This window comes from Falco peregrinus, chromosome 3, assembly GCF_023634155.1.
Source record: "Falco peregrinus isolate bFalPer1 chromosome 3, bFalPer1.pri, whole genome shotgun sequence".
Taxonomy (NCBI): domain Eukaryota; kingdom Metazoa; phylum Chordata; class Aves; order Falconiformes; family Falconidae; genus Falco; species Falco peregrinus.
In genome coordinates this window covers 104,528,942-104,550,211 of record NC_073723.1, presented here as the reverse complement: position 1 = coordinate 104,550,211, position 21,270 = coordinate 104,528,942, and the positions used below count along the sequence as shown (strand labels likewise).

General features: G+C 59.4%; 3 protein-coding genes across 3 annotated transcripts; all 3 read right to left on the bottom strand.

Moving 5' to 3' along the window:
• Window positions 1-615: 615 nt before the first annotated feature.
• LOC129784110 (acrosin-like) lies at window positions 616-2,955 on the bottom strand. The gene is made up of 5 exons (XM_055799908.1): window positions 2,882-2,955; window positions 2,398-2,598; window positions 1,871-2,136; window positions 1,439-1,584; window positions 616-969 (listed from the first exon to the last, which is right to left on the bottom strand). Exons 1-5 carry the CDS (start codon window positions 2,953-2,955, stop codon window positions 616-618), a joined length of 1,041 nt encoding a protein of 346 aa, XP_055655883.1.
• A 3,045-nt stretch (window positions 2,956-6,000) lies between these two features.
• LOC129784109 (uncharacterized) lies at window positions 6,001-13,731 on the bottom strand. The gene is made up of 11 exons (XM_055799907.1): window positions 13,658-13,731; window positions 13,174-13,374; window positions 12,647-12,912; window positions 12,215-12,360; window positions 11,396-11,745; window positions 8,425-8,500; window positions 8,267-8,340; window positions 7,783-7,983; window positions 7,256-7,521; window positions 6,824-6,969; window positions 6,001-6,354 (listed from the first exon to the last, which is right to left on the bottom strand). The coding sequence occupies exons 1-11, from the start codon at window positions 13,729-13,731 to the stop codon at window positions 6,001-6,003; spliced, it is 2,154 nt and encodes a 717-aa protein (XP_055655882.1).
• Window positions 13,732-14,050: 319 nt separating this feature from the next.
• LOC129784108 (acrosin-like) lies at window positions 14,051-21,183 on the bottom strand. The gene is made up of 7 exons (XM_055799906.1): window positions 21,143-21,183; window positions 19,190-19,281; window positions 18,564-18,762; window positions 18,037-18,302; window positions 17,605-17,750; window positions 16,965-17,135; window positions 14,051-14,143 (listed from the first exon to the last, which is right to left on the bottom strand). Exons 1-7 carry the CDS (start codon window positions 21,181-21,183, stop codon window positions 14,051-14,053), a joined length of 1,008 nt encoding a protein of 335 aa, XP_055655881.1.
• Between the last annotated feature and the right edge of the window lie 87 nt (window positions 21,184-21,270).

Genomic DNA, 21,270 nt, shown 5'->3' with positions numbered 1-21,270 from the left:
AAACCGCGACACAGGATGGAAATGAAGTCTGTGGCATATGTGGGGCTCGAAGGCAAGCTCCTTCCCCAAATCCTCAGTGCAACCCTTGGGTCTTTCCAGACGCGTCTGTCCTGGGTCACGAGAGTCCAGTTTCAAGGTCACTTGTGGCTCATCCACAAGCGCAGCGGGATCCCACCAGGAGCTGGCCAAAGACGTTCTGTGTTTCCAGCTCCTTTCCCCAAGCCCTCCAGCCCGTGATGACCTGTGTTCCCTTCCTCCCCCAGTGCAGCCTCCCCCTCCTCCCTGAGCAGGCCCACTTTCAGCCCTTTGCAGGGACTCTTTCCCTTTGTGCCCGCCTTGTCTGCCTGCAGCCTGCCTCGCTTGGCAGGTGCCGGGCGTGGACGTCCTTGCCTCGCACAGGAGACTGACTTGAGCTGAAGCCTGGTTTGCTGTGAGCACCGAAACATTTTATTTCAAGCACGTGGTCAGCCTCATCAGGTGTGTGCGTCCCGAGGCACGAGCGCAGGGCAGAGCAGCCCTTTGACGCTGAGGTGGCCTTTGCATCGGCAGGCATTGCCCCAAAGGAAACGGTGGTGGCACACTGCAGCCTGCCCTGCGTGCCGTTTGTCCTGCTGCTCACACCGTTTTTCCCCTTAGGTACTGCAGGAGCTCCTGCAGCCGGCTAAAGAAGTCCAGCAGCTTCTGGACTGGAAATGGGCAGGAGCCGCCCGACTGCGCTGCTGTGGGCCTTGGCCTCGGAACGGGGCTTGAGGTGGTGACAAAATGACTCCAAGCGCGTGCTGTTGGAGTAGCCCTCACTGCTGGGCGCAGGCCCATCTGTAGCAGGATCCAGTCGTAGAAGTGCTGAGTGGAGGTGTAGACTCCGGGCTGCCTGGCTCGGGCACAGCCTCTCCCCCAGCTGGTGACACCAACAAGCCAGAAGTAGTCTGCACTGCTGTCTTGGCACACGAGAGGCCCACCGCTGTCCCCCTGCAGAGGAGGAGAGAGGACAAAGGGGTTGTTGGGTGGCCAGCGTCAGCACGGGGGTTGGCTCCTTCTCTCTGACGGCACCTGCCGGAGCTGTGTTCCCTGCAGAGCGAGGCTGTGTCGAGCGAGCCTTGCCTGGGAAGGGGTGGTGGGCTTGTAAGGTGGGGCTGGCTCTGCTCACTGCACGGTGATGGTGGGTGTGTGGAAGAGAGCTGTGGCAGGCTTGGGATGGGGAGCCGTGGGCTGCCAGGAGCACTAGGAGGGCTTTCTGGGCAGAGTGCCATGCCTCTGGGACAAGAGGGGCACTGGGCAGGGGCCTGCCGATGGGGAAGGGGGTATAAGCCCCCCCGGCGGTGGGGACCTGAAGTGGGAGGGGCACTGGCCAGGCCAAGCACATGCCGGGCCATGTTGGCGTAGTTGCGTGTGGCGGGGCTGCCTGTGCTACGGGGCTTGGCTCGTAGCACGCTCCTACCTGGCAGGTGTCAATGCCGCCCTGCGGATAGCCAGCACAGACGTTGTGCGTGTGGATGGCCCCTCTGTACCACCGGCTGCTGTTACAGACGTTGACATCAATGAGGCGGACCTGGGCCTCCTGCAGCACATCCGTTGATCGTCCAGCTGCGAGCACAGGAAGGAATTAGCAAGCAGCAGCTCACTGGCACTTCTCCTCCCCTGCCTGGCGGAATCCCTTGCCTCGCCCGCGCTTGGCTTTGCATCCTGAGAGGCGTTATAGCGGCATTTGCCTTCCGCCTTGCTCTGGGGAAAGGGCTCAGGCCCATCTCTCAAGAGGCATACGTCCCCGCAGGCTGACTCGGGCTCTGGCCTCTGCTGTCAGGAAGCCCAAGCAATGGCCCCGAGCGTGCCAAGCTTGCGCTCGGCACACGAGTACTTCCGCGGTACTCACATCTTGCAGTCGTGGCACCCCAGCCGCTGATGTAGCAGTTTTTCAGCTGCGAGACTCTCAGCGAGGCATCGGGCACACAGGCAAGCTGAACGTAGGCGTTGCACTGCACAGGCTGGTCCAGCTCCAGCAAGGCAATGTCGTTCCTCTGCGTGATGTTACTGTAGCCTTGGTGAAGGAGCAGCCGCTTGATGTTGCGCACCTGGGCCTCAGGGCCCAGCTGAGTCAGCCGCGTGGCACCGATCACCACGCGCCACATGGTGATGTAGCTGGAAGGCAAATGGGGAGAGGACTCAGAGGGAGCACAGCCACGTGCTGCAGCAGCCCAGCCGTTGCCCTGCCTTCCGCTTGACGAGGGAGAGAGGAGAGCAGCGCTCGGGAGGGTGTGACTGGCCTCGCGTGCCTTAGGCTCAAGGAGCACCCAGGCCCTGGGTGTCCTGCGAGGAAACGGGGCGGGAGTAGCCCGTGCTGCTGCGCACGGGGCAAGCGCTAGTGTTGTGGGGCTATGCGTGTTCCCGGTGGCGCCTTACCTGGCCTCGATGAAGCAGTGGGCTGCTGTCAGGACCCACTGTGCGCTGATGAGGGAGCCTCCGCAGGTATGACCCGTGCCCGCTTGCCAGGGATTCTGGATGCTGACGATCCAGGGCCAGGCCCCTGCCTGGGCATCTGTGCCACCCACGACGCGCGACATGCCGTACTGAAAAGCCATGGGCCGGAGCCCGCAGGTCCCTCTGTAAAGAGAAACTCCTTAGTGTCCTGCTGGATGGCTGGCGCCCCTACGGCTCACAGTCAGCCGTCTTCCCTCCCCACAAGGCGCTGCCTGGCCAGCAGGGCTGGGGAAGCCTGTGGGGCACGTGTGTGTCCACACCCTGCCTCTTTCTGCTTTAGCCCCGTAGGTGAGTACTGCCAACAGCCTGCGTGCTGGCAAGGAAATGAGCCTCCCACACTGGCTGCCCTCCAGCCAAGCCCACAAGGGCTTGCCCAAGCTCCCTCCCAGAGCCTCGGGCCACTTACCCACAGCTGTCCCATGTGCCGTACGCAGGACAGCACATGGCCATCAGGATGAGGAGGAGGCGCAGCAAATCCATCCCTGCCAGTGACACGTGGCAGCTGCAAGGAGGAGGGCTTGTCACCGCCAGTGCAGCCGCCAACATACTGCCCCCCGAACTCACGTTGCCCAGGATGCCCTTGGCCCCGGGGGTGATGTCACAGAGTGGCTGGTTGCCACGGGGCTGGGCGTGGTGGCCTCTGCGGGGAGGGGGGGCAACAGGAGGGGTTCCAAGCAGGACGGGAGGCAGGAGCTGGGATCGCACAGCCCCCACAGAGCCCCGTGGAATGCTCCCTTTGCGCGATGAGGGTGGGCAGGCCCCATGGCAGGCAGCAGCGCCTGGCTCCCAGCTCTGCCTGCTAACAGCTCACAGGAAAAACCAAGCGTGGCGGCGCTACCTCTTTGCGAAGGTCACTGCCGCCCTGCTCTCGGCAGCCCTTTGCCACCTGCTCCTGCCCAATAAAGAGACACACAACAGAGAACGCAACCACTAGAGGCAGCACGCGCGTGCTTGGCTCTTGAAGAGACACTCTCTTGATGGTCGTGGCAGGCAAGCAGTGACGGGCAAGCCTAATAAGCCAAGCCTAGCCCAGCAGTGCCAACCTTCCTGCACGCAGCACAGGGAAAGGCACACGCAGCACAGTCCTCACTGGCTATGTCAGCCACAGCAACGCCCTCTGGCAGGCTTCGTGTCCCTGCTCTCTCTGGGTTGGATTGTGGTTCTGGAGCAACACTGAAGAGGGCAGCTGTGGCACCTGCTACGCACGGCCGAGGACATACAATCAGAACGCCAAAAAGGCGCCTTCGAAGTCCAATGCTGTAAAACAGACATTAGAATCCCCTGTCGCTGTTAAGAAAGTGGGAGGATTAGGCAGCACCGGGTGTTGGTCAATCGCTATTTCATTAACAGCCCTTAGATGTTGTACTACATGCTGCTCCTGGGCATGTGGCTTTGCAAAAACCCCTGTTTTAGGCAATTATGACTTCTAGGCTCCAGTCCGAGCCAGGATTCCAACTTCATAGGATACTGGGTTTGTCTTAGCGGCTTCGCTCCCGGTTTCAATTCCACACTTGCTGGTGCTGCTGGGCTGAGCAACCCCCTGGCCCAAGGCAGCTGCTGCCGTGTGGACACAAGCTCTGCCACCTAGGAGGGTCCCAGTGTGCAGGGCTTTTCGGATGGCAGCAAGGCGGTCACAGGCCATGACGCTCAGAAGTAAAGACTCTGCACGGAGATAGTTCAAGCTGAAAATCATTCGGTAAATATGCAGACCTTGCAACTGGTGCTTCAGCACTTGTGTTTAACAGACTGACTAACAAGGACACTACGGTCTGCACGTGTCGATACCGATCGACTAGCTACGTTGTAAGCAAGAACTATGTTGTCTGCAAGATGTACGAGCCGGGAAGAGAACCAGTACAACCTGGCTCTGCGCTTGCTGGTGTGGACTCCTCAGCACTGCGCGCCAAAGGGAAAAGTACATCCTGAGGAAGGGTGCGAGCCTTCCTCCCAGAGAGCCCAGCCCAGGACCAGCAGGTGTCAATGCACCCGCGCCAGAGTGAGGAGGCTTATGATACCGAGTTCCTGGACCGAATGGTAATAACCCCGCCTTTTCTCGGGAATCTAATGAATATGTATGCTTCTGTGTAATAGGGATCTGCTTACTTAAGCCCTGGGTGTGCAAGTGAGGAGGAGCTATCCCCCTTGCAGCCGGAGCCCCGATAAACATACCTGCTTGATAACCCTCCTTGAGTTGTAGAGTTTGATTCCGCACGTCAGCACCAATCAAGAAGGCTACAAAGACCTGTGCAGCACATGCCGAGTAGGAGATGGCCCCGTGTCCTGGTTTCAGCTGGCATGGAGTTAACTTTCTTCTTCGTAGCTAGTGAAGTGCTGTGTTTTGGCTATGATGTGAGAACAATGTTGGTAGCCGCACTGATGTTTTCGGTTGTTGCTGCCTAGCGTTTCTGCTAAGTCAAGGCCTTTTTGGTTTCTTGGGCCTTGCCAGCCAGAGTGCTGGAGGGGCACAAGAGACTGGGAAGGGACACAGGCAGGTCAGCTGACCTGAACCAGCCACAGAGGTATTCCATCCCGTGGGACGTCATGCTTGGTATAGAAACTTGGAGGGTTAGCTGGTGGGGGGATTCTTGCTCAGGGACTGGCTGGGCATCGGTCAGCGGGTGGTGAGCAGTTGTACTGGGCATCATTTCCTTTTTTTCCTTCTCCCTTCCTTTTGATTTTACCCTTTTCCCCCACCTTTCCATCCTAATTGTTATTGTTGTTCTTCTTCTTGGTATTGTTACTGTTGTTCTTCACTCTTTCTTCTGTTTAAATTATTACATTGTTCTTATCTCAACCCTCCACTTTTACATTGCTTTCTGATTCTCCTCCCCACCCCTCCGGGTGGGGGGGAGTGCGCAAGTGGCTGCGTGGCGTTTGGTTGCCGGTAGTGTTTGGTTGCCGGCCGGGGTTAAACCGCGACACAGGATGGAAATGAAGTCTGTGGCATATGTGGGGCTCGAAGGCAAGCTCCTTCCCCAAATCCTCAGTGCAACCCTTGGGTCTTTCCAGACGCGTCTGTCCTGGGTCACGAGAGTCCAGTTTCAAGGTCACTTGTGGCTCATCCACAAGCGCAGCGGGATCCCACCAGGAGCTGGCCAAAGACGTTCTGTGTTTCCAGCTCCTTTCCCCAAGCCCTCCAGCCCGTGATGACCTGTGTTCCCTTCCTCCCCCAGTGCAGCCTCCCCCTCCTCCCTGAGCAGGCCCACTTTCAGCCCTTTGCAGGGACTCTTTCCCTTTGTGCCCGCCTTGTCTGCCTGCAGCCTGCCTCGCTTGGCAGGTGCCGGGCGTGGACGTCCTTGCCTCGCACAGGAGACTGACTTGAGCTGAAGCCTGGTTTGCTGTGAGCACCGAAACATTTTATTTCAAGCACGTGGTCAGCCTCATCAGGTGTGTGCGTCCCGAGGCACGAGCGCAGGGCAGAGCAGCCCTTTGACGCTGAGGTGGCCTTTGCATCGGCAGGCATTGCCCCAAAGGAAACGGTGGTGGCACACTGCAGCCTGCCCTGCGTGCCGTTTGTCCTGCTGCTCACACCGTTTTTCCCCTTAGGTACTGCAGGAGCTCCTGCAGCCGGCTAAAGAAGTCCAGCAGCTTCTGGACTGGAAATGGGCAGGAGCCGCCCGACTGCGCTGCTGTGGGCCTTGGCCTCGGAACGGGGCTTGAGGTGGTGACAAAATGACTCCAAGCGCGTGCTGTTGGAGTAGCCCTCACTGCTGGGCGCAGGCCCATCTGTAGCAGGATCCAGTCGTAGAAGTGCTGAGTGGAGGTGTAGACTCCGGGCTGCCTGGCTCGGGCACAGCCTCTCCCCCAGCTGGTGACACCAACAAGCCAGAAGTAGTCTGCACTGCTGTCTTGGCACACGAGAGGCCCACCGCTGTCCCCCTGCAGAGGAGGAGAGAGGACAAAGGGGTTGTTGGGTGGCCAGCGTCAGCACGGGGGTTGGCTCCTTCTCTCTGACGGCACCTGCCGGAGCTGTGTTCCCTGCAGAGCGAGGCTGTGTCGAGCGAGCCTTGCCTGGGAAGGGGTGGTGGGCTTGTAAGGTGGGGCTGGCTCTGCTCACTGCACGGTGATGGTGGGTGTGTGGAAGAGAGCTGTGGCAGGCTTGGGATGGGGAGCCGTGGGCTGCCAGGAGCACTAGGAGGGCTTTCTGGGCAGAGTGCCGTGCCTCTGGGACAAGAGGGGCACTGGGCAGGGGCCTGCCGATGGGGAAGGGGGTATAAGCCCCCCCGGCGGTGGGGACCTGAAGTGGGAGGGGCACTGGCCAGGCCAAGCACATGCCGGGCCATGTTGGCGTAGTTGCGTGTGGCGGGGCTACCTGTGCTACGGGGCTTGGCTCGTAGCACGCTCCTACCTGGCAGGTGTCAATGCCACCCTGCGGATAGCCAGCACAGACGTTGTGCGTGTGGATGGCCCCTCTGTACCACCGGCTGCTGTTACAGACGTTGACATCAATGAGGCGGACCTGGGCCTCCTGCAGCACATCCGTTGATCGTCCAGCTGTGAGCACAGGAAGGAATTAGCAAGCAGCAGCTCACTGGCACTTCTCCTCCCCTGCCTGGCGGAATCCCTTGCCTCGCCCGCGCTTGGCTTTGCATCCTGAGAGGCGTTATAGCGGCATTTGCCTTCCGCCTTGCTCTGGGGAAAGGGCTCAGGCCCATCTCTCAAGAGGCATACGTCCCCACAGGCTGACTCGGGCTCTGGCCTCTGCTGTCAGGAAGCCCAAGCAATGGCCCCGAGCGTGCCAAGCTTGCGCTCGGCACACGAGTACTTCCGCGGTACTCACATCTTGCAGTCGTGGCACCCCAGCCGCTGATGTAGCAGTTTTTCAGCTGCGAGACTCTCAGCGAGGCATCGGGCACACAGGCAAGCTGAACGTAGGCGTTGCACTGCACAGGCTGGTCCAGCTCCAGCAAGGCAATGTCGTTCCTCTGCGTGATGTTACTGTAGCCTTGGTGAAGGAGCAGCCGCTTGATGTTGCGCACCTGGGCCTCAGGGCCCAGCTGAGTCAGCCGCGTGGCACCGATCACCACGCGCCACATGGTGATGTAGCTGGAAGGCAAATGGGGAGAGGACTCAGAGGGAGCACAGCCACGTGCTGCAGCAGCCCAGCCGTTGCCCTGCCTTCCGCTTGACGAGGGAGAGAGGAGAGCAGCGCTCGGGAGGGTGTGACTGGCCTCGCGTGCCTTAGGCTCAAGGAGCACCCAGGCCCTGGGTGTCCTGCGAGGAAACGGGGCGGGAGTAGCCCGTGCTGCTGCGCACGGGGCAAGCGCTAGTGTTGTGGGGCTATGCGTGTTCCCGGTGGCGCCTTACCTGGCCTCGATGAAGCAGTGGGCTGCTGTCAGGACCCACTGTGCGCTGATGAGGGAGCCTCCGCAGGTATGACCCGTGCCCGCTTGCCAGGGATTCTGGATGCTGACGATCCAGGGCCAGGCCCCTGCCTGGGCATCTGTGCCACCCACGACGCGCGACATGCCATACTGAAAAGCCATGGGCCGGAGCCCGCAGGTCCCTCTGTAAAGAGAAACTCCTTAGTGTCCTGCTGGATGGCTGGCGCCCCTACGGCTCACGGTCAGCCGTCTTCCCTCCCCACAAGGCGCTGCCTGGCCAGCAGGGCTGGGGAAGCCTGTGGGGCACGTGTGTGTCCACACCCTGCCTCTTTCTGCTTTAGCCCCGTAGGTGAGTACTGCCAACAGCCTGCGTGCTGGCAAGGAAATGAGCCTCCCACACTGGCTGCCCTCCAGCCAAGCCCACAAGGGCTTGCCCAAGCTCCCTCCCAGAGCCTCGGGCCACTTACCCACAGCTGTCCCATGTGCCGTACGCAGGACAGCACATGGCCAGCAGGATGAGGAGGAGGCGCAGCAAATCCATCCCTGCCAGTGACACGTGGCAGCTGCAAGGAGGAGGGCTTGTCACCGCCAGTGCAGCCGCCAACATACTGCCCCCCGAACTCACGTTGCCCAGGATGCCCTTGGCCCCGGGGGTGATGTCACAGAGTGGCTGGTTGCCACGGGGCTGGGCGTGGTGGCCTCTGCGGGGAGGGGGGGCAACAGGAGGGGTTCCAAGCAGGACGGGAGGCAGGAGCTGGGATCGCACAGCCCCCACAGAGCCCCGCGGAATGCTCCCTTTGCGTGATGAGGGTGGGCAGGCCCCATGGCAGGCAGCAGCGCCTGGCTCCCAGCTCTGCCTGCTAACAGCTCACAGGAAAAACCAAGCGTGGCGGCGCTACCTCTTTGCGAAGGTCACTGCCGCCCTGCTCTCGGCAGCCCTTTGCCACCTGCTCCTGCCCAATAAAGAGACACACAACAGAGAACGCAACCACTAGAGGCAGCACGCGCGTGCTTGGCTCTTGAAGAGACACTCTCTTGATGGTCGTGGCAGGCAAGCAGTGACGGGCAAGCCTAATAAGCCAAGCCTAGCCCAGCAGTGCCAACCTTCCTGCACGCAGCACAGGGAAAGGCACACGCAGCACAGTCCTCACTGGCTATGTCAGCCACAGCAACGCCCTCTGGCAGGCTTCGTGTCCCTGCTCTCTCTGGGTTGGATTGTGGTTCTGGAGCAACACTGAAGAGGGCAGCTGTGGCACCTGCTACGCACGGCCGAGGACATACAATCAGAACGCCAAAAAGGCGCCTTCGAAGTCCAATGCTGTAAAACAGACATTAGAATCCCCTGTCGCTGTTAAGAAAGTGGGAGGATTAGGCAGCACCGGGTGTTGGTCAATCGCTATTTCATTAACAGCCCTTAGATGTTGTACTACATGCTGCTCCTGGGCATGTGGCTTTGCAACAACCCCTGTTTTAGGCAATTATGACTTCTAGGCTCCAGTCCGAGCCAGGATTCCAACTTCATAGGATACTGGGTTTGTCTTAGCGGCTTCGCTCCCGGTTTCAATTCCACACTTGCTGGTGCTGCTGGGCTGAGCAACCCCCTGGCCCAAGGCAGCTGCTGCCGTGTGGACACAAGCTCTGCCACCTAGGAGGGTCCCAGTGTGCAGGGCTTTTCGGATGGCAGCAAGGCGGTCACAGGCCATGACGCTCAGAAGTAAAGACTCTGCACGGAGATAGTTCAAGCTGAAAATCATTCGGTAAATATGCAGACCTTGCAACTGGTGCTTCAGCACTTGTGTTTAACAGACTGACTAACAAGGACACTACGGTCTGCACGTGTCGATACCGATCGACTAGCTACGTTGTAAGCAAGAACTATGTTGTCTGCAAGATGTACGAGCCGGGAAGAGAACCAGTACAACCTGGCTCTGCGCTTGCTGGTGTGGACTCCTCAGCACTGCGCGCCAAAGGGAAAAGTACATCCTGAGGAAGGGTGCGAGCCTTCCTCCCAGAGAGCCCAGCCCAGGACCAGCAGGTGTCAATGCACCCGCGCCAGAGTGAGGAGGCTTATGATACCGAGTTCCTGGACCGAATGGTAATAACCCCGCCTTTTCTCGGGAATCTAATGAATATGTATGCTTCTGTGTAATAGGGATCTGCTTACTTAAGCCCTGGGTGTGCAAGTGAGGAGGAGCTATCCCCCTTGCAGCCGGAGCCCCGATAAACATACCTGCTTGATAACCCTCCTTGAGTTGTAGAGTTTGATTCCGCACGTCAGCACCAATCAAGAAGGCTACAAAGACCTGTGCAGCACATGCCGAGTAGGAGATGGCCCCGTGTCCTGGTTTCAGCTGGCATGGAGTTAACTTTCTTCTTCGTAGCTAGTGAAGTGCTGTGTTTTGGCTATGATGTGAGAACAATGTTGGTAGCCGCACTGATGTTTTCGGTTGTTGCTGCCTAGCGTTTCTGCTAAGTCAAGGCCTTTTTGGTTTCTTGGGCCTTGCCAGCCAGAGTGCTGGAGGGGCACAAGAGACTGGGAAGGGACACAGGCAGGTCAGCTGACCTGAACCAGCCACAGAGGTATTCCATCCCGTGGGACGTCATGCTTGGTATAGAAACTTGGAGGGTTAGCTGGTGGGGGGATTCTTGCTCAGGGACTGGCTGGGCATCGGTCAGCGGGTGGTGAGCAGTTGTACTGGGCATCATTTCCTTTTTTTCCTTCTCCCTTCCTTTTGATTTTACCCTTTTCCCCCACCTTTCCATCCTAATTGTTATTGTTGTTCTTCTTCTTCTTCTTGGTATTGTTACTGTTGTTCTTCACTCTTTCTTCTGTTTAAATTATTACATTGTTCTTATCTCAACCCTCCACTTTTACATTGCTTTCTGATTCTCCTCCCCACCCCTCCGGGTGGGGGGGAGTGCGCAAGTGGCTGCGTGGCGTTTGGTTGCCGGTAGTGTTTGGTTACCGGCCGGGGTTAAACCGCGACACAGGATGGAAATGAAGTCTGTGGCATATGTGGGGCTCGAAGGCAAGCTCCTTCCCCAAATCCTCAGTGCAACCCTTGGGTCTTTCCAGACGCGTCTGTCCTGGGTCACGAGAGTCCAGTTTCAAGGTCACTTGTGGCTCATCCACAAGCGCAGCGGGATCCCACCAGGAGCTGGCCAAAGACGTTCTGTGTTTCCAGCTCCTTTCCCCAAGCCCTCCAGCCCGTGATGACCTGTGTTCCCTTCCTCCCCCAGTGCAGCCTCCCCCTCCTCCCTGAGCAGGCCCACTTTCAGCCCTTTGCAGGGACTCTTTCCCTTTGTGCCCGCCTTGTCTGCCTGCAGCCTGCCTCGCTTGGCAGGTGCCGGGCGTGGACGTCCTTGCCTCGCACAGGAGACTGACTTGAGCTGAAGCCTGGTTTGCTGTGAGCACCGAAACATTTTATTTCAAGCACGTGGTCAGCCTCATCAGGTGTGTGCGTCCCGAGGCACGAGCGCAGGGCAGAGCAGCCCTTTGACGCTGAGGTGGCCTTTGCATCGGCAGGCATTGCCCCAAAGGAAACGGTGGTGGCACACTGCAGCCTGCCCTGCGTGCCGTTTGTCCTGCTGCTCACACCGTTTTTCCCCTTAGGTACTGCAGGAGCTCCTGCAGCCGGCTAAAGAAGTCCAGCAGCTTCTGGACTGGAAACGGGCAGGAGCCGCCCGACTGCGCTGCTGTGGGCCTTGGCCTCGGAACGGGGCTTGACGTGGTGACAAAATGACTCCAAGCGCGTGCTGTTGGAGTAGCCCTCACTGCTGGGCGCAGGCCCATCTGTAGCAGGATCCAGTCGTAGAAGTGCTGAGTGGAGGTGTAGACTCCGGGCTGCCTGGCTCGGGCACAGCCTCTCCCCCAGCTGGTGACACCAACAAGCCAGAAGTAGTCTGCACTGCTGTCTTGGCACACGAGAGGCCCACCGCTGTCCCCCTGCAGAGGAGGAGAGAGGACAAAGGGGTTGTTGGGTGGCCAGCGTCAGCACGGGGGTTGGCTCCTTCTCTCTGACGGCACCTGCCGGAGCTGTGTTCCCTGCAGAGCGAGGCTGTGTCGAGCGAGCCTTGCCTGGGAAGGGGTGGTGGGCTTGTAAGGTGGGGCTGGCTCTGCTCACTGCACGGTGATGGTGGGTGTGTGGAAGAGAGCTGTGGCAGGCTTGGGATGGGGAGCCGTGGGCTGCCAGGAGCACTAGGAGGGCTTTCTGGGCAGAGTGCCGTGCCTCTGGGACAAGAGGGGCACTGGGCAGGGGCCTGCCGATGGGGAAGGGGGTATAAGCCCCCCCGGCGGTGGGGACCTGAAGTGGGAGGGGCACTGGCCAGGCCAAGCACATGCCGGGCCATGTTGGCGTAGTTGCGTGTGGCGGGGCTGCCTGTGCTACGGGGCTTGGCTCGTAGCACGCTCCTACCTGGCAGGTGTCAATGCCGCCCTGCGGATAGCCAGCACAGACGTTGTGCGTGTGGATGGCCCCTCTGTACCACCGGCTGCTGTTACAGACGTTGACATCAATGAGGCGGACCTGGGCCTCCTGCAGCACATCCGTTGATCGTCCAGCTGCGAGCACAGGAAGGAATTAGCAAGCAGCAGCTCACTGGCACTTCTCCTCCCCTGCCTGGCGGAATCCCTTGCCTCGCCCGCGCTTGGCTTTGCATCCTGAGAGGCGTTATAGCGGCATTTGCCTTCCGCCTTGCTCTGGGGAAAGGGCTCAGGCCCATCTCTCAAGAGGCATACGTCCCCGCAGGCTGACTCGGGCTCTGGCCTCTGCTGTCAGGAAGCCCAAGCAATGGCCCCGAGCGTGCCAAGCTTGCGCTCGGCACGCGAGTACTTCCGCGGTACTCACATCTTGCAGTCGTGGCACCCCAGCCGCTGATGTAGCAGTTTTTCAGCTGCGAGACTCTCAGCGAGGCATCGGGCACGCAGGCAAGCTGAACGTAGGCGTTGCACTGCACAGGCTGGTCCAGCTCCAGCAAGGCAATGTCGTTCCTCTGCGTGATGTTACTGTAGCCTTGGTGAAGGAGCAGCCGCTTGATGTTGCGCACCTGGGCCTCAGGGCCCAGCTGAGTCAGCCGCGTGGCACCGATCACCACGCGCCACATGGTGATGTAGCTGGAAGGCAAATGGGGAGAGGACTCAGAGGGAGCACAGCCACGTGCTGCAGCAGCCCAGCCGTTGCCCTGCCTTCCGCTTGACGAGGGAGAGAGGAGAGCAGCGCTCGGGAGGGTGTGACTGGCCTCGCGTGCCTTAGGCTCAAGGAGCACCCAGGCCCTGGGTGTCCTGCGAGGAAACGGGGCGGGAGTAGCCCGTGCTGCTGCGCACGGGGCAAGCGCTAGTGTTGTGGGGCTATGCGTGTTCCCGGTGGCGCCTTACCTGGCCTCGATGAAGCAGTGGGCTGCTGTCAGGACCCACTGTGCGCTGATGAGGGAGCCTCCGCAGGTATGACCCGTGCCCGCTTGCCAGGGATTCTGGATGCTGACGATCCAGGGCCAGGCCCCTGCCTGGGCATCTGTGCCACCCACGACGCGCGACATGCCGTACTGAAAAGCCATGGGCCGGAGCCCGCAGGTCCCTCTGTAAAGAGAAACTCCTTAGTGTCCTGCTGGATGGCTGGCGCCCCTACGGCTCACGGTCAGCCGTCTTCCCTCCCCACAAGGCGCTGCCTGGCCAGCAGGGCTGGGGAAGCCTGTGGGGCACGTGTGTGTCCACACCCTGCCTCTTTCTGCTTTAGCCCCGTAGGTGAGTACTGCCAACAGCCTGCGTGCTGGCAAGGAAATGAGCCTCCCACACTGGCTGCCCTCCAGCCAAGCCCACAAGGGCTTGCCCAAGCTCCCTCCCAGAGCCTCGGGCCACTTACCCACAGCTGTCCCATGTGCCGTACGCAGGACAGCACATGGCCATCAGGATGAGGAGGAGGCGCAGCAAATCCATCCCTGCCAGTGACACGTGGCAGCTGCAAGGAGGAGGGCTTGTCACCGCCAGTGCAGCCGCCAACATACTGCCCCCCGAACTCACGTTGCCCAGGATGCCCTTGGCCCCGGGGGTGATGTCACAGAGTGGCTGGTTGCCACGGGGCTGGGCGTGGTGGCCTCTGCGGGGAGGGGGGGCAACAGGAGGGGTTCCAAGCAGGACGGGAGGCAGGAGCTGGGATCGCACAGCCCCCATAGAGCCCCGTGGAATGCTCCCTTTGCGCGATGAGGGTGGGCAGGCCCCGTGGCAGGCAGCAGCGCCTGGCTCCCGGCTCTGCCTGCTAACAGCTCACAGGAAAAACCAAGCGTGGCGGCGCTACCTCTTTGCGAAGGTCACTGCCGCCCTGCTCTCGGCAGCCCTTTGCCACCTGCTCCTGCCCAATAAAGAGACACACAACAGAGAACGCAACCACTAGAGGCAGCACGCGCCTGCTTGGCTCTTGAAGAGACACTCTTGATGGTCGTGGCAGGCAAGCAGTGACGGGCAAGCCAAATAAGCCAAGCCTAGCCCAGCAGTGCCAACCTTCCTGCACGCAGCACAGGGAAAGGCACACGCAGCACAGTCCTCACTGGCTATGTCAGCCACAGCAACGCCCTCTGGCAGGCTTCGTGTCCCTGCTCTCTCTGGGTCGGATTGTGGTTCTGGACCAACACTGAAGAGGGCAGCTGTGGCACCTGCTACGCACGGCCGAGGACATACAATCAGAACGCCAAAAAGGCGCCTTCGAAGTCCAATGCTGTAAAACAGACATTAGAATCCCCTGTCGCTGTTAAGAAAGTGGGAGGATTAGGCAGCACCGGGTGTTGGTCAATCGCTATTTCATTAACAGCCCTTAGATGTTGTACTACATGCTGCTCCTGGGCATGTGGCTTTGCAACAACCCCTGTTTTAGGCAATTATGACTTCTAGGCTCCAGTCCGAGCCAGGATTCCAACTTCATAGGATACTGGGTTTGTCTTAGCGGCTTCGCTCCCGGTTTCAATTCCACACTTGCTGGTGCTGCTGGGCTGAGCAACCCCCTGGCCCAAGGCAGCTGCTGCCGTGTGGACACAAGCTCTGCCACCTAGGAGGGTCCCAGTGTGCAGGGCTTTTCGGATGGCAGCAAGGCGGTCACAGGCCATGACGCTCAGAAGTAAAGACTCTGCACGGAGATAGTTCAAGCTGAAAATCATTCGGTAAATATGCAGACCTTGCAACTGGTGCTTCAGCACTTGTGTTTAACAGACTGACTAACAAGGACACTACGGTCTGCACGTGTCGATACCGATCGACTAGCTACGTTGTAAGCAAGAACTATGTTGTCTGCAAGATGTACGAGCCGGGAAGAGAACCAGTACAACCTGGCTCTGCGCTTGCTGGTGTGGACTCCTCAGCACTGCGCGCCAAAGGGAAAAGTACATCCTGAGGAAGGGTGCGAGCCTTCCTCCCAGAGAGCCCAGCCCAGGACCAGCAGGTGTCAATGCACCCGCGCCAGAGTGAGGAGGCTTATGATACCGAGTTCCTGGACCGAATGGTAATAACCCCGCCTTTTCTCGGGAATTTTAATGAATATGTATGCTTCTGTGTAATAGGGATCTGCTTACTTAAGCCCTGGGTGTGCAAGTGAGGAGGAACGATCCCCCTTGCAGCCGGAGCCCCGATAAACATACCTGCTTGATAACCCTCCTTGAGTTGTAGAGTTTGATTCCGCACGTCAGCACCAATCAAGAAGGCTACAAAGACCTGTGCAGCACATGCCGAGTAGGAGATGGCCCCGTGTCCTGGTTTCAGCTGGCATGGAGTTAACTTTCTTCTTCGTAGCTAGTGAAGTGCTGTGTTTTGGCTATGATGTGAGAACAATGTTGGTAGCCGCACTGATGTTTTCGGTTGTTGCTGCCTAGCGTTTCTGCTAAGTCAAGGCCTTTTTGGTTTCTTGGGCCTTGCCAGCCAGAGTGCTGGAGGGGCACAAGAGACTGGGAAGGGACACAGCCAGGTCAGCTGACCTGAACCAGCCACAGAGGTATTCCATCCCGTGGGACGTCATGCTTGGTATAGAAACTTGGAGGGTTAGCTGGTGGGGGGATTCTTGCTCAGGGACTGGCTGGGCATCGGTCAGCGGGTGGTGAGCAGTTGTACTGGGCATCATTTCCTTTTTTTCCTTCTCCCTTCCTTTTGATTTTACCCTTTTCCCCCACCTTTCCATCCTAATTGTTATTGTTGTTCTTCTTCTTCTTCTTGGTATTGTTACTGTTGTTCTTCACTCTTTCTTCTGTTTAAATTATTACATTGTTCTTATCTCAACCCTCCACTTTTACATTGCTTTCTGATTCTCCTCCCCACCCCTCCGGGTGGGGGGGAGTGCGCAAGTGGCTGCGTGGCGTTTGGTTGCCGGTAGCGTTTGGTTGCCGGCCGGGGTTAAACCGCGACACAGGATGGAAATGAAGTCTGTGGCATATGTGGGGCTCGAAGGCAAGCTCCTTCCCCAAATCCTCAGTGCAACCCTTGGGTCTTTCCAGACGCGTCTGTCCTGGGTCACGAGAGTCCAGTTTCAAGGTCACTTGTGGCTCATCCACAAGCGCAGCGGGATCCCACCAGGAGCTGGCCAAAGACGTTCTGTGTTTCCAGCTCCTTTCCCCAAGCCCTCCAGCCCGTGATGACCTATGTTCCCTTCCTCCCCCAGTGCAGCCTCCCCCTCCTCCCTGAGCAGGCCCACTTTCAGCCCTTTGCAGGGACTCTTTCCCTTTGTGCCCGCCTTGTCTGCCTGCAGCCTGCCTCGCTTGGCAGGTGCCGGGCGTGGACGTCCTTGCCTCGCACAGGAGACTGACTTGAGCTGAAGCCTGGTTTGCTGTGAGCACCGAAACATTTTATTTCAAGCACGTGGTCAGCCTCATCAGGTGTGTGCGTCCCGAGGCACGGGCGCAGGGCAGAGCAGCCCTTTGACGCTGAGGTGGCCTTTGCATCGGCAGGCATTGCCCCAAAGGAAACGGTGGTGGCACACTGCAGCCTGCCCTGCGTGCCGTTTGTCCTGCTGCTCACACCGTTTTTCCCCTTAGGTACTGCAGGAGCTCCTGCAGCCGGCTAAAGAAGTCCAGCAGCTTCTGGACTGGAAACGGGCAGGAGCCGCCCGACTGCGCTGCTGTGGGCCTTGGCCTCGGAACGGGGCTTGACGTGGTGACAAAATGACTCCAAGCGCGTGCTGTTGGAGTAGCCCTCACTGCTGGGCGCAGGCCCATCTGTAGCAGGATCCAGTCGTAGAAGTGCTGAGTGGAGGTGTAGACTCCGGGCTGCCTGGCTCGGGCACAGCCTCTCCCCCAGCTGGTGACACCAACAAGCCAGAAGTAGTCTGCACTGCTGTCTTGGCACACGAGAGGCCCACCGCTGTCCCCCTGCAGAGGAGGAGAGAGGACAAAGGGGTTGTTGGGTGGCCAGCGTCAGCACGGGGGTTGGCTCCTTCTCTCTGACGGCACCTGCCGGAGCTGTGTTCCCTGCAGAGCGAGGCTGTGTCGAGCGAGCCTTGCCTGGGAAGGGGTGGTGGGCTTGTAAGGTGGGGCTGGCTCTCCTCACTGCACGGTGATGGTGGGTGTGTGGAAGAGAGCTGTGGCAGGCTTGGGATGGGGAGCCGTGGGCTGCCAGGAACACTAGGAGGGCTTTCTGGGCAGAGTGCCATGCCTCTGGGACAAGAGGGGCACTGGGCAGGGGCCTGCCGATGGGGAAGGGGGTATAAGCCCCCCCGGCGGTGGGGACCTGAAGTGGGAGGGGCACTGGCCAGGCCAAGCACATGCCGGGCCATGTTGGCGTAGTTGCGTGTGGCGGGGCTGCCTGTGCTACGGGGCTTGGCTCGTAGCACGCTCCTACCTGGCAGGTGTCAATGCCGCCCTGCGGATAGCCAGCACAGACGTTGTGCGTGTGGATGGCCCCTCTGTACCACCAGCTGCTGTTACAGACGTTGACATCAATGAGGCGGACCTGGGCCTCCTGCAGCACATCCGTTGATCGTCCAGCTGCGAGCACAGGAAGGAATTAGCAAGCAGCAGCTCACTGGCACTTCTCCTCCCCTGCCTGGCGGAATCCCTTGCCTCGCCCGCGCTTGGCTTTGCATCCTGAGAGGCGTTATAGCGGCATTTGCCTTCCGCCTTGCTCTGGGGAAAGGGCTCAGGCCCATCTCTCAAGAGGCATACGTCCCCGCAGGCTGACTCGGGCTCTGGCCTCTGCTGTCAGGAAGGCCAAGCAATGGCCCCGAGCGTGCCAAGCTTGCGCTCGGCACACGAGTACTTCCGCGGTACTCACATCTTGCAGTCGTGGCACCCCAGCCGCTGATGTAGCAGTTTTTCAGCTGCGAGACTCTCAGCGAGGCATCGGGCACGCAGGCAAGCTGAACGTAGGCGTTGCACTGCACAGGCTGGTCCAGCTCCAGCAAGGCAATGTCGTTCCTCTGCGTGATGTTACTGTAGCCTTGGTGAAGGAGCAGCCGCTTGATGTTGCGCACCTGGGCCTCAGGGCCCAGCTGAGTCAGCCGCGTGGCACCGATCACCACGCGCCACATGGTGATGTAGCTGGAAGGCAAATGGGGAGAGGACTCAGAGGGAGCACAGCCACGTGCTGCAGCAGCCCAGCCGTTGCCCTGCCTTCCGCTTGACGAGGGAGAGAGGAGAGCAGCGCTCGGGAGGGTGTGACTGGCCTCGCGTGCCTTAGGCTCAAGGAGCACCCAGGCCCTGGGTGTCCTGCGAGGAAACGGGGCGGGAGTAGCCCGTGCTGCTGCGCACGGGGCAAGCGCTAGTGTTGTGGGGCTATGCGTGTTCCCGGTGGCGCCTTACCTGGCCTCGATGAAGCAGTGGGCTGCTGTCAGGACCCACTGTGCGCTGATGAGGGAGCCTCCGCAGGTATGACCCGTGCCCGCTTGCCAGGGATTCTGGATGCTGACGATCCAGGGCCAGGCCCCTGCCTGGGCATCTGTGCCACCCACGACGCGCGACATGCCGTACTGAAAAGCCATGGGCCGGAGCCCGCAGGTCCCTCTGTAAAGAGAAACTCCTTAGTGTCCTGCTGGATGGCTGGCGCCCCTACGGCTCACGGTCAGCCGTCTTCCCTCCCCACAAGGCGCTGCCTGGCCAGCAGGGCTGGGGAAGCCTGTGGGGCACGTGTGTGTCCACACCCTGCCTCTTTCTGCTTTAGCCCCGTAGGTGAGTACTGCCAACAGCCTGCGTGCTGGCAAGGAAATGAGCCTCCCACACTGGCTGCCCTCCAGCCAAGCCCACAAGGGCTTGCCCAAGCTCCCTCCCAGAGCCTCGGGCCACTTACCCACAGCTGTCCCATGTGCCGTACGCAGGACAGCACATGGCCAGCAGGATGAGGAGGAGGCGCAGCAAATCCATCCCTGCCAGTGACACGTGGCAGCTGCAAGGAGGAGGGCTTGTCACCGCCAGTGCAGCCGCCAACATACTGCCCCCCGAACTCACGTTGCCCAGGATGCCCTTGGCCCCGGGGGTGATGTCACAGAGTGGCTGGTTGCCACGGGGCTGGGCGTGGTGGCCTCTGCGGGGAGGGGGGGCAACAGGAGGGGTTCCAAGCAGGACGGGAGGCAGGAGCTGGGATCGCACAGCCCCCATAGAGCCCCGTGGAATGCTCCCTTTGCGCGATGAGGGTGGGCAGGCCCCGTGGCAGGCAGCAGCGCCTGGCTCCCGGCTCTGCCTGCTAACAGCTCACAGGAAAAACCAAGCGTGGCGGCGCTACCTCTTTGCGAAGGTCACTGCCGCCCTGCTCTCGGCAGCCCTTTGCCACCTGCTCCTGCCCAATAAAGAGACACACAACAGAGAACGCAACCACTAGAGGCAGCACGCGCCTGCTTGGCTCTTGAAGAGACACTCTTGATGGTCGTGGCAGGCAAGCAGTGACGGGCAAGCCAAATAAGCCAAGCCTAGCCCAGCAGTGCCAACCTTCCTGCACGCAGCACAGGGAAAGGCACACGCAGCACAGTCCTCACTGGCTATGTCAGCCACAGCAACGCCCTCTGGCAGGCTTCGTGTCCCTGCTCTCTCTGGGTCGGATTGTGGTTCTGGACCAACACTGAAGAGGGCAGCTGTGGCACCTGCTACGCACGGCCGAGGACATACAATCAGAACGCCAAAAAGGCGCCTTCGAAGTCCAATGCTGTAAAACAGACATTAGAATCCCCTGTCGCTGTTAAGAAAGTGGGAGGATTAGGCAGCACCGGGTGTTGGTCAATCGCTATTTCATTAACAGCCCTTAGATGTTGTACTACATGCTGCTCCTGGGCATGTGGCTTTGCAACAACCCCTGTTTTAGGCAATTATGACTTCTAGGCTCCAGTCCGAGCCAGGATTCCAACTTCATAGGATACTGGGTTTGTCTTAGCGGCTTCGCTCCCGGTTTCAATTCCACACTTGCTGGTGCTGCTGGGCTGAGCAACCCCCTGGCCCAAGGCAGCTGCTGCCGTGTGGACACAAGCTCTGCCACCTAGGAGGGTCCCAGTGTGCAGGGCTTTTCGGATGGCAGCAAGGCGGTCACAGGCCATGACGCTCAGAAGTAAAGACTCTGCACGGAGATAGTTCAAGCTGAAAATCATTCGGTAAATATGCAGACCTTGCAACTGGTGCTTCAGCACTTGTGTTTAACAGACTGACTAACAAGGACACTACGGTCTGCACGTGTCGATACCGATCGACTAGCTACGTTGTAAGCAAGAACTATGTTGTCTGCAAGATGTACGAGCCGGGAAGAGAACCAGTACAACCTGGCTCTGCGCTTGCTGGTGTGGACTCCTCAGCACTGCGCGCCAAAGGGAAAAGTACATCCTGAGGAAGGGTGCGAGCCTTCCTCCCAGAGAGCCCAGCCCAGGACCAGCAGGTGTCAATGCACCCGCGCCAGAGTGAGGAGGCTTATGATACCGAGTTCCTGGACCGAATGGTAATAACCCCGCCTTTTCTCGGGAATTTTAATGAATATGTATGCTTCTGTGTAATAGGGATCTGCTTACTTAAGCCCTGGGTGTGCAAGTGAGGAGGAACGATCCCCCTTGCAGCCGGAGCCCCGATAAACATACCTGCTTGATAACCCTCCTTGAGTTGTAGAGTTTGATTCCGCACGTCAGCACCAATCAAGAAGGCTACAAAGACCTGTGCAGCACATGCCGAGTAGGAGATGGCCCCGTGTCCTGGTTTCAGCTGGCATGGAGTTAACTTTCTTCTTCGTAGCTAGTGAAGTGCTGTGTTTTGGCTATGATGTGAGAACAATGTTGGTAGCCGCACTGATGTTTTCGGTTGTTGCTGCCTAGCGTTTCTGCTAAGTCAAGGCCTTTTTGGTTTCTTGGGCCTTGCCAGCCAGAGTGCTGGAGGGGCACAAGAGACTGGGAAGGGACACAGCCAGGTCAGCTGACCTGAACCAGCCACAGAGGTATTCCATCCCGTGGGACGTCATGCTTGGTATAGAAACTTGGAGGGTTAGCTGGTGGGGGGATTCTTGCTCAGGGACTGGCTGGGCATCGGTCAGCGGGTGGTGAGCAGT

What these genes read in the sequence shown, in the direction of transcription:
- LOC129784110 (XM_055799908.1), bottom strand. Translation starts at nt 2,955, where the DNA reads ATGGATTTGCTGCGCCTCCTCCTCATCCTGATGGCCATGTGCTGTCCT. An exon ending in CACTGCTTCATCGAGGCCAG is followed by an intron (nt 2,137 to 2,397) that starts GTAAGGCGCCAC and finishes TTTGCCTTCCAG; the next exon opens with CTACATCACCATGTGGCGCG. An exon ending in GCGGCATTGACACCTGCCAG is followed by an intron (nt 970 to 1,438) that starts GTAGGAGCGTGC and finishes CCTCCTCTGCAG; the next exon opens with GGGGACAGCGGTGGGCCTCT.
- LOC129784109 (XM_055799907.1), bottom strand. Translation starts at nt 13,731, where the DNA reads ATGGATTTGCTGCGCCTCCTCCTCATCCTGATGGCCATGTGCTGTCCT. An exon ending in GCGGCATTGACACCTGCCAG is followed by an intron (nt 11,746 to 12,214) that starts GTAGGAGCGTGC and finishes CCTCCTCTGCAG; the next exon opens with GGGGACAGCGGTGGGCCTCT. An exon ending in GGCACATGGGACAGCTGTGG is followed by an intron (nt 7,984 to 8,266) that starts GTAAGTGGCCCG and finishes TTCTCTTTACAG; the next exon opens with AGGGACCTGCGGGCTCCGGC.
- LOC129784108 (XM_055799906.1), bottom strand. Translation starts at nt 21,183, where the DNA reads ATGACGTCCCACGGGATGGAATACCTCTGTGGCTGGTTCAG. An exon ending in CAACGTGAGTTCGGGGGGCA is followed by an intron (nt 18,763 to 19,189) that starts GTATGTTGGCGG and finishes CTCTTTACAGAG; the next exon opens with GGACCTGCGGGCTCCGGCCC. An exon ending in CACTGCTTCATCGAGGCCAG is followed by an intron (nt 18,303 to 18,563) that starts GTAAGGCGCCAC and finishes TTTGCCTTCCAG; the next exon opens with CTACATCACCATGTGGCGCG.